Here is a 12,437-nt window from a genome sequence, read left to right as displayed (position 1 = left end):
GATGGGGAATCAAAGCATTGAAAACCAAATTCCCAAATGTCAGAAAACTAGCCAGATAGCTTGGTATAGTGTATTGAAGGCCATGTCTACACTACCCGCCGGATCAGCAGGTAGTAATCGATCTATCGAGGATCGATTTAGCGAATCTCATCTAGACACGATAAATCGATCCTCGAATCGACGCCCGTACTCCACCTTGGCAGGAAGAGTAAGCGGAGTCGATGGGGGAACAACGGCGGTTGACTTGCTGCCGTGAGGACGGCCAGGTAAGTCAAACTAAGATGCTTTGACTTCAGCTATGCGAATAGCGTAGCTGAAGTTGCATATCTTAGATTGATCCCGCCCCCCAGTGTAGACCAGCCCAAAGTGCCAAATAAAGAAGTGACTTACTGTTGAATCAATTACCTTGCTCATTCTTTTGTTGAAATATTTATACATACTTCAGCAATGAAAAAAGACATGACCAGCTGTGAGTATATTATTTATTATGAAATAATTGTTTACCCTAAGAAGAAAATATCTTGTGACGGTGTAGTGGGTTAAAATTCTTCCTATACGAACACTGTTATGGCCTGATTTTTAATGTGCTGCAATTTCAATTTTGTAGTATTGGCCTGGATTCTTTTAATTGTTTTAGTAATCTAACGTTATTCTCTAAAGATACCATCTGTGCAGGTTTTTCAGATCTGGTTCTGATTAGAAATCCTTTGGTTCTGCAGGGTTTGTACTGTGATGGCAATGGGGTAAAAATATAACCCAGAAACTTTTACAGTTGTCTCATCACCCTTTACCAAATTGCTGCCCTGTGAATGTTTTAGTTCTTTCTTGACCCATTGTTAACAACGGCGCTGTGCATAGGAGACCGTTCAATGGCGATCACTTCAGCTCTTCACTAGATCCCAGCAAGAAATTGTTGGGTGCCCTTTGCTTGTTGCAACTTTGTCTTCTACTTTGGTGCCTTGCTTTGACATCTGCTTGTTCTTCTGGCAGCACCCCAGCAGTGCTAAGGTATTGACAGGAGCAGGGGAACTGTCAGTTGTCTATTTGTTGACAAACTATCAATGTACACTGAACTCAGATTTGAGGATATCTTCCTAGTATCCACAGGCAAATGGATTTTTCAAGTTCTGACTATAGCCTTTTCCCAAAGTAAATTTGGATGTCTGCTCTCTCCCCAACCTCAACAGTTATGGTCAATAAGTTGTCTACTGGTACCTGACTTTCTTCTAGTCTTTGAATAAATAGCTATTGGTATTAATTTTTCCTCCCTAGCAAATTCAATGCTATTGTGTAGAAGAGCATTTCTGAAAAGCTGACCACTTGAGCTCTTTTCCCAGAAACTGAAGTACAATGTTTTTATACAGAAATAACATGAACGTGGAAGCATAATACAGAATTCTAAATCAGATGTCCAGATATAGCTCTGCTCTAGTAATATCTGCAACATCGTAATGGTCAGAAATATGAGGGAAAGCTTAATAGAAGAAACAAAATTGGAAAAAATTAGAGAGGTTACATAGAAATTTTCAGGTAGTTTCCTCATGTATAATGTTTCCCAATATATACTTGCTTTACTCGTCAAAAGACAGTTAACACCATTTGTGATGGGATTGAATGGTTCATAGGATTCTTAACAGAATAAGGGTACTCCTTTTTTTAATTACTTGTTTGATGCTAGATCAGTTCAGTAATAACCAACAGTAATTTGCCTCTGACATGATACTCTGTGTTTTAGTTCCATTTCCTAATGGACAGAAATCTGCATCATAGGAACCACCACCATAATTGAGTACTTACTGCTACATGATTGTCTGCTTAGGACAGGCCCCAAACTAGGATATAAGGTGGTGATATGGGTCAGGATTTAGATCATTGACTAAGCTGTATGCCAAAGTTTGGACTTTTCCTGTGAACCTAGCACTGTGTCTGGCTCATGCCAGAGCTTGTGCTCTCTCTGTCATGAGCACTGAATTCACTCACTGTTTTTTAATCAGGTTGACCAAAAAATGTGAAAAACCCTTAATAAAAGGCCTGTATTTCTGTTTAGACAGACTCTTTCAAGATGGGACAAGACTTCGTTAAAAATTCCCCCAACAGTGTGGACAGTCTGAACAACCTAGCTCTGACTTCCAGAATGTTGAATCTGGATACCACAAGCAAAATTCTGTCTACAGAAGCCATTCACTGCCTTAGCACTAGCAAAAGTACTCTAAGTGCCTCATCAGAAAGACTCTTACTGCAAGATGCTCCTAAAATGCAGTGTATAAATCAAACATTTTCAACCAGCAGCAGTAGCAATAAGAACTTCACCAGTCTGCAGGAGCACCTGATAAGTGAAGAAAGGAAAAGGGACACTTTACAGAGAGAATCACTAAGGTTCATGAAAGGAGTTATGGATGAATGTACCCATGTAGCTAATTTCTCAGGTACTTGTTTATTTTAATGTGGGGATTGGGATAATTGTCTAGAATAACCTTTTATTATCTGTGCAGTAATTTTGTATTCATACAGTTTTCTCAAAAAGCTTGTATATTGAATTAGAAAGTGTGTCATGGTTGTCTTTATAGAATGGACTAAAACTTTTAAAAATATGTATATCAGATTTATATCTGACATGGATCATCTAGGGTATGTCTACACTAAGGGATTAATCCGAATTTATATAATTCGGATTTAAAAAACAGGTTGTATAAAGTCGAAATGTATGCGGCCACACTAAGCACATTAATTCGGTGGTGTGCGTCCAAGTACCGGGGCTAGCGTCGATTTCTGCACCGTTGCACTGTGGGTAGCTATCCCATAGCTATCCCATAGTTCCCGCAGTCTCCCGCGTCCATTGGGATTGTGGGTTAAGATCCCAGTGCCTGATGGGACAAAAAACATTGTCGCAGGTGGTTCTGGGTACAGCCTCACCTCCTCCCTCCCTCCTCCCTCCCTGCATGAAAGCAACGGACGGCAGACAACCATTTTCGCTCCTTTTTTCCTGGGTGAGTGAACACTGCAGACTCCATACCACGGCAAGCATGGAGCCCGCTGAGCTCAAGACAGCAGTCATGAACATTGTAAACACCTCGCGCGTTCTCGTGGAGTTTATGCTCAGCCAGGACCAGAAAAACGAGGCGAAGAGGCAGCGGCGGCGGCAACGCAGCGACAAGCATGATGAGGACATGGACATGGACACGGATACAGAATTCTGTGAAACCATGGGCCCTGGTGCTTTGGAGATCATGTTGTTAATGGGGCAGATTCTATCCATGGAACGCCGATTCTGGGCAAGGGAAACAAGCACAGACTGGTGGGACCGCATAGTGTTGCAGGTCTGGGATGATTCCCAGTGGCTGCGGAACTTTCGCATGCGTAAGGGCACTTTCATGGAACTTTGTGACTTGCTGTCCCCTGCCCTGAAACGCCAGAATACCAAGATGAGAGCAGCCCTCACAGTTGAGAAGCGCGTGGTGATAACCCTGTGGAAGCTTACAACGCCAGACAGCTACCGGTCAGTCGGGAATCAATTTGGAGTGGGCAAATCTACGGTGGGGGCTGCTGTGATGCAAGTAGCCAAAGCAATCACTCAGGTGCTGCTACGAAAGTTAGTGACTCTGGGAAATGTGCAGGCTATAGTGGATGGTTTTGCTGCAATGGGATTCCCTAACTGTGGTGGGGCGATAGACGGAACCCATATCCCTATCTTGGCACCGGAGCACCAAGCCACCGAGTACATAAACCGCAAGGGGTACTTTTCAATGGTGCTGCAAGCACTTGTGGATCACAAGGGACGTTTCACTAACATCAACGCGGGCTGGGCGGGAAGGGTTCATGACGCTCGCGTTTTCAGGAACACTACTCTGTTTAAAGGGCTGCAGCAAGGGACTTACTTTCCGGACCAGAAAATAACCGTTGGGGATGTTGAAATGCCAATAGTTATTCTTGGGGACCCCGCCTACCCCTTAATGCCATGGCTCATGAAGCCGTACACAGGCAGCCTGGACAGGAGTCAGGAGCTGTTTAACTACAGGCTAAGCAAGTGCAGAATGGTGGTAGAATGTGCATTTGGCCGTTTAAAAGGTCGCTGGCGATCATTATTGACTCGCTCTGACCTCAGCCAAAGAAATCTCCCCATTGTTATTTCTGCTTGCTGTGTGCTCCACAATCTCTGTGAAAGTAAGGGGGAGACCTTTATGGCGGGGTGGGAGGCTGAGGCAAATCTCCTGGCTGCTGATTACGTGCAGCCAGATACCAGGGCGATTAGAAGAGCACACCAGGAAGCGCTGTGCATCAGAGAAGCTTTAAAAAACAGTTTCATGACTGGCCAGGCTACAGTGTGAAATATCTGTTTGTTTCTCCTTCATGAAAACCCGCCCCCTTTATTGACTCATTTTCTGTAAGGAACCCACCCTCCCCCTTCCCCCAGCTTTCTTTCAAACCAAATAAAGTCACTATCATTTAAAAATCATTTATTCTTTATTAATAGATTAGAAAAAGAGGGAGGGAACCCGGGTGGTATTTGGGAGGAGGATTGCTGGGAAGGAAAAAGCCACAAAGAAAAGGTTAAAAAAATGACAGCCTTTTGCTTGGGCTGTCTACTGGGGTGGAATGGGAAGGTGTACGGAGCCTCCCCCCCCCCGTGTTCTTACACGTCTGGGTGAGGAGGATACGGAACATGGGGAGGGGGGACGGGGGAACAGGAGCTGAAGCGGCAGTCTGTTTTCCAGCAGCCGTTCCTGAAGCTCCACCAGACGCCGGAGCATGTCTGTTTGCTCACGCAGCAGCCCCAGCGTTGCATCCTGCCTCCTCTGGTCTTCCTGCCGCCACCTCTCATCTCGAGCGTCCCTCCTGTCCTCACGTTGGTCCCTCCTGTCCTCACGTTGGTCCCTCCTGTCCTCACGTTCACTGGCTTCTTTCCTATACTTTGAAACTGTTTCCTTCCACTCATTCAGATGAGCTCTGTCACTGCGGCTGGATTCCATAATTTCAGAAAACATCTCGTCTCGCATTCTCTTCTTACGACGCCTTATCTGTGATAACCTTCGGGATGGAGGAGGGAGGCTTGAGGAATTTGCAGCTGCTGTAGGGAGGGGAAAAAAGAGAGAATTGTTTAAAAAGATACATTTTGCAGAACAATGCTTATACTCTTTCACGGTGACCAACACTATTCACATTACATAGCACATGTGATTTCTGTGCAAGGTCGCATTTTGCCTCTTAATGCTGAGTGCCTGTGGCTTTGCTGCTAGAGATCACAGGTCTGGGTAACAGAATTCGGCTTGCATGCGGCCATGGTAAGCCATTGTCTTACAGCTTCTGCGCCCTCCTTTCCCACATACCAAGCATAGCCTGTAGAGTGCTGCGGTTTTTCTGTTAACATGCAGCAGCAGCAGCAGAAAACAAACTAACCACCCCCCCTCTCGCCATGAATTCTCTGGGATGATCGCTGTACCCCCCCCCCACCGCGTGGCTGGTAAGAGGGAAGATCCCTGCTAGCCAAACGCAAAAAACTCAGGGCCAATTTCCCATCTGCACTTGGCTAACTGCAGGGAAGGATTTATTTTCCGCCACAGGCAAACAGCCCAGTAGGAACGGCCACCTCTGTCCCCTTAATTAAGTTCCCGTATTTCAACCAGGTTACCAGGAGTGATATCACTCTCCTGAGGATTACACAACAAGATAAAGAACGGATGTTGCTTGAATGCCAGCAAACACCGGGACCATACGCTGCCAGGCTTTGTCAGGCAATGATACCAGATTACTTGCTGCAAGCATGGCGTGGTCAAGTGTCCTACCATGGAGGAGGGAATAAGGATGCACTGCCCAGAAACCTTCTGGCAAGGCTTTCGGAGTACCTCCAGGAGAGCTTCATGGAGATGTCCCTGGAGGATTTCCGCTCCATCCCCAGACACGTTAACAGACTTTTCCAGTAGCTGAACTGACCGCGAATGCATCCCAAGTCCTCAGGGCAAAGTAATCATTAAAAACCGTTTGCTTTTACAACAAGTTATATATTTTAAAAGGTAAACTCACCTGAGGTCCCTTCCATGGGGTCAGAGTCTTGGGTACTGGCTTGGGAGGGTACTTCAGTCAGGGTGAGAAAAAGATCCTGGCTGTTGGGGAGAACGGAGTGCTGTGTGCTCTCTGCAAGCTCATCCTCATCCTCCTCCTCCTCCTCTCCCCCATCGGCAGAATCCTCAGGCGTCGCTGATGAGACTATCCCCGACCCAGAATCCACGATCACAGGTGGGGTAGTGGTGGCAGCCCCCCCTAGAATTGCATGCAGCTCGGCGTAGAAGCGGCATGTCCGCGGCTCTGACCCGGAGCGACCGTTTGCCTCCTTAGTTTTTTGATACGCTTGTCTGAGCTCCTTGACTTTCACGCGGCACTGCTCAGAGTCCCTATTGTGGCCTCTCTCCATCATGCCCTTGGAGATTTTTTCAAAAGTTTTGGCATTTCGTCTTTTAGAACGAAGTTCTGCAAGCACTGAATCCTCTCCCCATACAGCGATCAGATCCAGTACCTCCCTCACGGTCCATGCTGGTGCTCTTTTTCAATTATCAGCCTGCATGGTTACCTGTGCTGATGAGCTATCTGTGGTCACCTGTGCTCTCCACGCTGGGCAAACAGGAAATGAAATTCAAATGTTCGCGGGGCTTTTCCTGTCTACCTGGCCAGTGCATCCAAGTTTAGATTGCTGTCCAGAGCGGTCACAATGATGCACTGTGGGATAGCTCCTGGAGGCCAATACCATCGAATTGCGGCCACACTATCCCTAATTCGAAATGTTAAAATCGATTTTGGCGCTACTCCGCTCGTCGGGGTGGAGTACAGAAATCGATTTAAAGGGCCCTTTACATCGAAATAAATAGCGTCGTTGTGTGGACGGTTACAGGGTAAATTCGAATTAAAGCTGATAAATCCGAATTAAAGTCGTAGTGTAGACCAGGCCCTAGTTTCAGAGGAACCTCCTTTTTGACAAATACCCTGGTGGTTCAAAACCACTTGCTAAGCTATGTCAATCTAGAGCAGGGGGTGGGCAAACTTCTTGGCCTGAGGGCCACATCTGGGTGGGGAAATTGCATGCAGGGTCATGAATGTAGGGTTCAGGTGCGGGAGTGAGTGTGGGGTGTGGGAGGGGGCGGGGGTTTACGAGGAGCTCAGGGAAGGGTGTTCGGGTGTGGGAGGGGGCTCAGCAGGATGTTGGGGTGCAGGATGTGGCGGGGGCTCAGGGCAGGGTGTTGGGGTGCAGGAGGGATGTGGAATGCGGCAGGGAGTTGGGGTGCAGGAGGCATTCAGGGTGTGGACTCCGACCCAGCACCACTTACCTGGAGCAGCTCCAGGGCGGCAGCAGCGCGCACCGGGGCCAGGGCAGGCTCCCTACCTGCCTGCCCTGGCCCCGGGATGCTCCCGGAAGCGGCCGGCACTATGTCTCTGTGGCCCCTGAGGGAAGGGAGCAGAGGGCTCCATGCGCTGCCCTCATCTGTGGGTACCTCCCCCGAAGCCCCCATTGGCCGCGGTTCCCCGTTCCCAGCCAATGGGAGCTGCAGAGGGTGGTGCCTGCAGGTGAGGGCAGCATGCAGAGCCCTCTGCCCCCCCACCCCTCCGGCAATCCTGTGGGCCAGATCCAGTAGTTTTCCCACCCCGGATCTAGAAATATGCATAGAGGGATGCTTCAGGAGCTCCACCAAGTCTCTAAGTCCGGTTTCAACTTGTGTTTGTTTTGTTTTTCTCTTAAGAAGTATATTGGTATATTACACAAAGTGTGATTACATCTAGCAAGTGCCTGTAACATGAGCTCATCTTCAGGTATTGCTGGGGCTCTTTTTTAAGTGGGAAAACATATTTTCTAATCCTCTACTTCTCTATGCAAGCATGCATACCCATGGTATGTGATTTATTACATATTTAAAGGGATGCCTGGATTTTTCTAGAAGTTCATTTTGAAATATGTTTAGCATATCACTGTTTACCAGTGTTACAAAACCACAGGTCCTCTTTAGAGGTCAAGAGATGGCTGTGCTGAATATTGTCTCATCCCCTCAGTTTGTCATCAGATTACCCCATAATGAGCACCATAGGTGCTGGAACTAGGTGTTATGGGGGTGCTGCCGCACCCCCTGTCTTGAAATGGTTTTCATTATATATAGGGTTTACAGTTTGGTTCAGTGGCTCTCAGCACCCCCAACATACAAATTGTTCCAGCACCCCTGATTAGCACTGAACCTATGGAAGTTATCCATAATTAAAATTACTGCAGAATTACATTATAAAATTTATTTTTGTGCTCACCTCTCATCTCAAAGCAAAGACCCACTCTACCTCTATCCCTCCCCCGCCCCCGTGTGATATTGAACTCATATTGGTGGGCTATGTCTGTCTGAAATGAAGCTGTTTGCAAAACTTGATGTTACCTGGATAATGAATTCCTGACTTGCAGTACCCCAAAAAGAGAGGTTTATGAGAGTTCAAAAAATCTTCTAACTTTTTTACCATCTTGTAACAAACACAGAAGGTCAAGGAGAAATAAAATTTTGTTCACTGACTCTCCCAGCAGAGATCTAGTACCAAGGATCAAAATATAGTTATGTAATATATCTTTTATTTTGCAACTACACTATGGAATATATGCTCCATTGAGCTTAATACACTCCAGCCAAGGATGGCTGGAGACCTAAGCTTTCATTTAAAGAGTTTCTCGTCATTTTCCATGCAGAGAGCTCAAAGTGTAACCTGATCATTAGGGAGACTTGCCAATGAAAACAAGAGATGCCCCCCAACTCATGTGGGCTTTTCCTACTAGCCACATTCCAGGAGCTTCATAAGTTACTGAGGAATACTGATTTGGGAGTAGAAAACAGTTTAATCAGAAAAAGTGAGCATTTACTGGAAAAATTCAGCTTTTTCTTTTTTTCTGCTCAGTTCCAGTTGACCCAAGTCTAATCATAGTTGTTCAAGCCAAGGAGGATGCGTATGTTCCACGAACTGGAGTGCGCAGCCTTCAAGATATATGGCCAGGATGTGAAATCAGGTATCTGGGTGGAGGTCATGTCAGTGCCTACCTCTTCAAACAAGGACTCTTCAGGTGAGAAGTAATGTATAAACAGGGAAGCAAAAATATGGTTGTGATCTTTCCCTAATACCACATTTTTGAGGGAATTAGTTTTCTACATTGGCATGTCATTCTTCTTTTTTAAAAAACAACTTGTATTACTTTTCATTCAGTCCACTCATTCATTGAACATTATAATTTATTTCATAGCCAGTATATGTTCAGCAGGCAACAATTGCCCTACGTTTATTTTTGCAAGTGTTGTCTTTGTTAGAATGAAAAATAGGTGAAGTGCAAATTTTAAGATATTAGCTTACCTGTCAGATAAGTAATATGTTGCTATAACTCCAGACTTGACATTGCATCTCAACCTTCTGAAATGTTATTTATATAAATACAATTCTTAAATCTTAATAAGTTACAATAATATAACACTCCTGATGTACTAAATTCCCTGGAGATGCAGGGATTAATGAGGATTGGATAGCCCATTTGAAGGAGTCCAAACAAAAAAGGAAAAGATCAACATACCAAGGTTCAGGGTCAATATCTGTGTAAAATTAGCATAGTTTTTGAAAGATGTCGCAATAAATAGAAAATACAGAAAAGAGATCTTTGTGTGATCAGAATTTCTTGAGAGAGAGTTGAGTACAAAAGGCCCTGATCCAACAAAGCATGTGCTTAACTTTAAGCATCAACTGCTCACATAAATGTTTTGCTGGATTGGAGGCCAAAGAGACAGGGGAAGTGATGTGAGGGGAAAAAGAATTCCTAGTACCAAATTAGAGCTGAAGAACACTTTTTTTTTTTTTTTTTTTTTTTTTTTTTTAAAAGCATGGCCATGTGGACACAATCCTCTCCTAATATCATCTTTGGTTTAATCACATGAGATCAGATGGGCTGGAGAGTTGTTCCCATCAGTCTAAATAATTTCTGAAATGCGACACTGGAGAGCATTAGACTCTGTACTCGCAGTACATATATAATTGTTTAGAATGACTGGCATTCTGCATATGTATTTAAAGGTATTTTGCTCAGTATTAGAGTCTTCATTGTTGCTGCCTCCCTCTCCTTTTTGCAGTGCTTACATTGTCAATGAAATCTTTCTAAGTTTGGGGTAAGGTTGATTGGATATTTGTGGGCAGCCCTCTTGTGAAAAATGTTTCCTCCTTTCTCTGGCTTCCTTTTGTTCAATGTGTGATTTATTAATGTGTTAAATAAGTCATGTTGTTTGTTTACAGTGTTGTAGCCATGTTGGTCCCAGGATAGTAGAAAGACATTGGATCAACTTCTGTTGGTGAAAGAGACAAGCTTTCAAGCTTACACAGACATGAAAAAGAGCTCAAAAGCTTCTCTTTCATCAACAGAAGTTGGTCCAATAAAAGATATTATCTCACCCACCATATCTCTCTTAGTGTTTTGTCTCAGACTTGTGGACCACTTCCCTGATTTCTCTTTGAGACATTCCAGTTCCCATACTTCAAGCAATTGCAATGTAGGGCCTCATTAATATTTGTTTACCAACTCCTTTGCTTTTGAGGAATTCAGATTTTACACAAATATCTTGTATTTCTAGCTAAGTGAAATTCCTCACATTTGGGAAGTCTTGGGAACTCTCGTTATTTAAAATGTTATTTTTGCCTGACTTAAACTTTTGAGTTAAGCCTATTTACATATTTAATCCTTGGCTAGTCAGATTAGTAAATCTATTAACATAAATGGCAATGTGGAACCCTGTGCATGCTGGTTTTAGACCACTTGTTTATTTCACATAGATAACTGAACAGCTCTTGGTGAGGATTCTGACACTTACTGCCCTTTGCTGCGTTTGAACCAGTATCCTTGAAATGTGCATTATGCCATTTTTAATCCCCCTGGAGTCATTCAGCCCCATAACAAGTAAATGTTAACCTTCCAAAAATAAGAAGATTTATGGCTCTAAACCTGTGCCTCATTTCAACTGCTTTGTACTGGTGCAAAGAAGCCCTAAATCCAGTTTTTGGAAAAATCTTGTCCTGTGTGTGTGGATCCTTTAGCTGTCATAGAAGCTACCACACCACATTCTCCTGCCATGTGGGGTCTGGTTTGGCTCCCTATGCCAGGCAGATTCCCAGTTGTTGTAGGGGGTCATTGGGACATTTGGCAACTGGTGCAGATTAGAGCTTGGGGTTGGACGGGCAAAATGGTGGTGGATCAGGGAAATTAAGAGCTCTCACCCTCCTCAGGTGTACCAAGCACTTCTAAGGCCCTATTTTTACAAAGGGGGGGAGGGGAGAAGCAGCCTGCATCTACCCCTTCCCAAATTATACTAGTAGCCTGTAATTCTTTCTCTCCATATTCTCTCTTTTAGGCAAGCCATTTATGATGCATTTGAGCGCTTTCTCCAAAAATATGCTGTTTAATGGTCTTCATTATTAATTTGCTCAATGTGGTCTTGTGTGAGCTTTCCATGTCTGGAATTGCATATTGGCGTGCTTTGGAAAGCCAGCCAATTACACCAATACTGAATGGATGGACACCAACACTGAATGTCATACCCAGCAATTATCAATATTGGCAAAGCATTAATAATAGTAGTTTCAGTTCAACCAAATGCCCATCTAAGACATATCTGCATTAATCTGAACCATGAAAATTTTGGTAACATTTGTTAATGTATGAGGGATTCTATGTACTTCATATCATCTACTATTTTATCACTTCACATATGACATTCTGTTCTGAAGTTTGCATATCCGCTGTAAAAAGACCAATAGAATGCCAATAGAACTGTTCAAATCTATCCTTTAGAATTTTAACACTTCTATATTTAATGCATTGCTATTTTTTCCAGTTACCAATTTTTTCCCCGCCCACACTGTTTTGCCCGCTTTTTCCTGTGCTGTTCCTAAAGATGTTTTTTAAAAGGAACTCCTCCTGCAAGCCCAACTTCATGTGTTTCATTGCCATTGTTTGCGATTGTCCCAAATTCATTGTCGTGATTTAAAACTGCAGGAATAAATAAGAGAAGATGGACAGCAATGGGAATAGAAAAGTCTCTCTCAAAAAAGTGTTATCTAGGAAAAAAGTAAATAAAGGCATATTTTATTGACATGTTTGAAAGCTTTCTCTATTATGGAAGTCGTGTTTTTTTTGTTTTTTGTTTTAAATAAAAAAGGATCACAGTAACTGTATAGATGTTCACAGCTGAAAAAAGAGTAACTGAAAACAGAGCACCCAGTAATTGATTTTTACATATTGTATAATTGAACAATGTACAAGTCTGGTCCCATCAGCATTTTATAATAGAATTGCTGTAACTGAAAATAGCTTCTTGGGAGTAATCTTAATGCAGAATATAATACAGGTCTGTCGCATCTTACACGCATTTAACAAGCGCGATTTCAGCTTTACACGGTCG

The 12,437-nt window shown here is 43.9% G+C and overlaps 2 protein-coding genes across 3 annotated transcripts in view; one reads left to right on the top strand and one right to left on the bottom strand.

Moving 5' to 3' along the window:
• Nucleotides 1–12,128, top strand: part of ABHD18 (abhydrolase domain containing 18) — a 46,128-nt gene extending 34,000 nt beyond the window's left edge. For both annotated transcript variants that reach the window (XM_054028994.1, XM_054028993.1), the window contains exons 11-13: nt 2,048–2,426; nt 8,908–9,070; nt 11,388–12,128. In XM_054028994.1, the coding sequence (XP_053884969.1) occupies nt 2,048–2,426; nt 8,908–9,070; nt 11,388–11,439 (594 nt within the window). In that variant the 3' untranslated portion in view covers nt 11,440–12,128. The remainder of the gene's footprint in view (nt 1–2,047; nt 2,427–8,907; nt 9,071–11,387) is intronic.
• On the bottom strand, nt 4,504–8,901 carry LOC128837680 (SRRM2 protein homolog rsr-2-like). The gene is made up of 2 exons (XM_054028995.1): nt 6,019–8,901; nt 4,504–5,065 (listed from the first exon to the last, which is right to left on the bottom strand). The coding sequence occupies exons 1-2, from the start codon at nt 6,407–6,409 to the stop codon at nt 4,581–4,583; spliced, it is 876 nt and encodes a 291-aa protein (XP_053884970.1). The 5' UTR covers nt 6,410–8,901; the 3' UTR covers nt 4,504–4,580.
• Nucleotides 12,129–12,437: the final 309 nt, after the last annotated feature.

This window comes from Malaclemys terrapin, chromosome 5 (genome assembly GCF_027887155.1).
Source record: "Malaclemys terrapin pileata isolate rMalTer1 chromosome 5, rMalTer1.hap1, whole genome shotgun sequence".
Lineage (NCBI taxonomy): Eukaryota > Metazoa > Chordata > Testudines > Emydidae > Malaclemys > Malaclemys terrapin.
This window is presented reverse-complemented; position numbering and strand designations above follow the sequence as displayed.

Bases quoted from the DNA above. Each gene is read 5' to 3' on its own strand.
- LOC128837680 (XM_054028995.1), bottom strand. From the start codon at position 6,409: ATGATGGAGAGAGGCCACAATAGGGACTCTGAGCAGTGCCGCGTGAAA. The intron at 5,066-6,018 runs GTGAGTTTACCT...CCCTCCCTACAG, and splicing joins CCCCATGGAAGGGACCTCAG to CAGCTGCAAATTCCTCAAGC.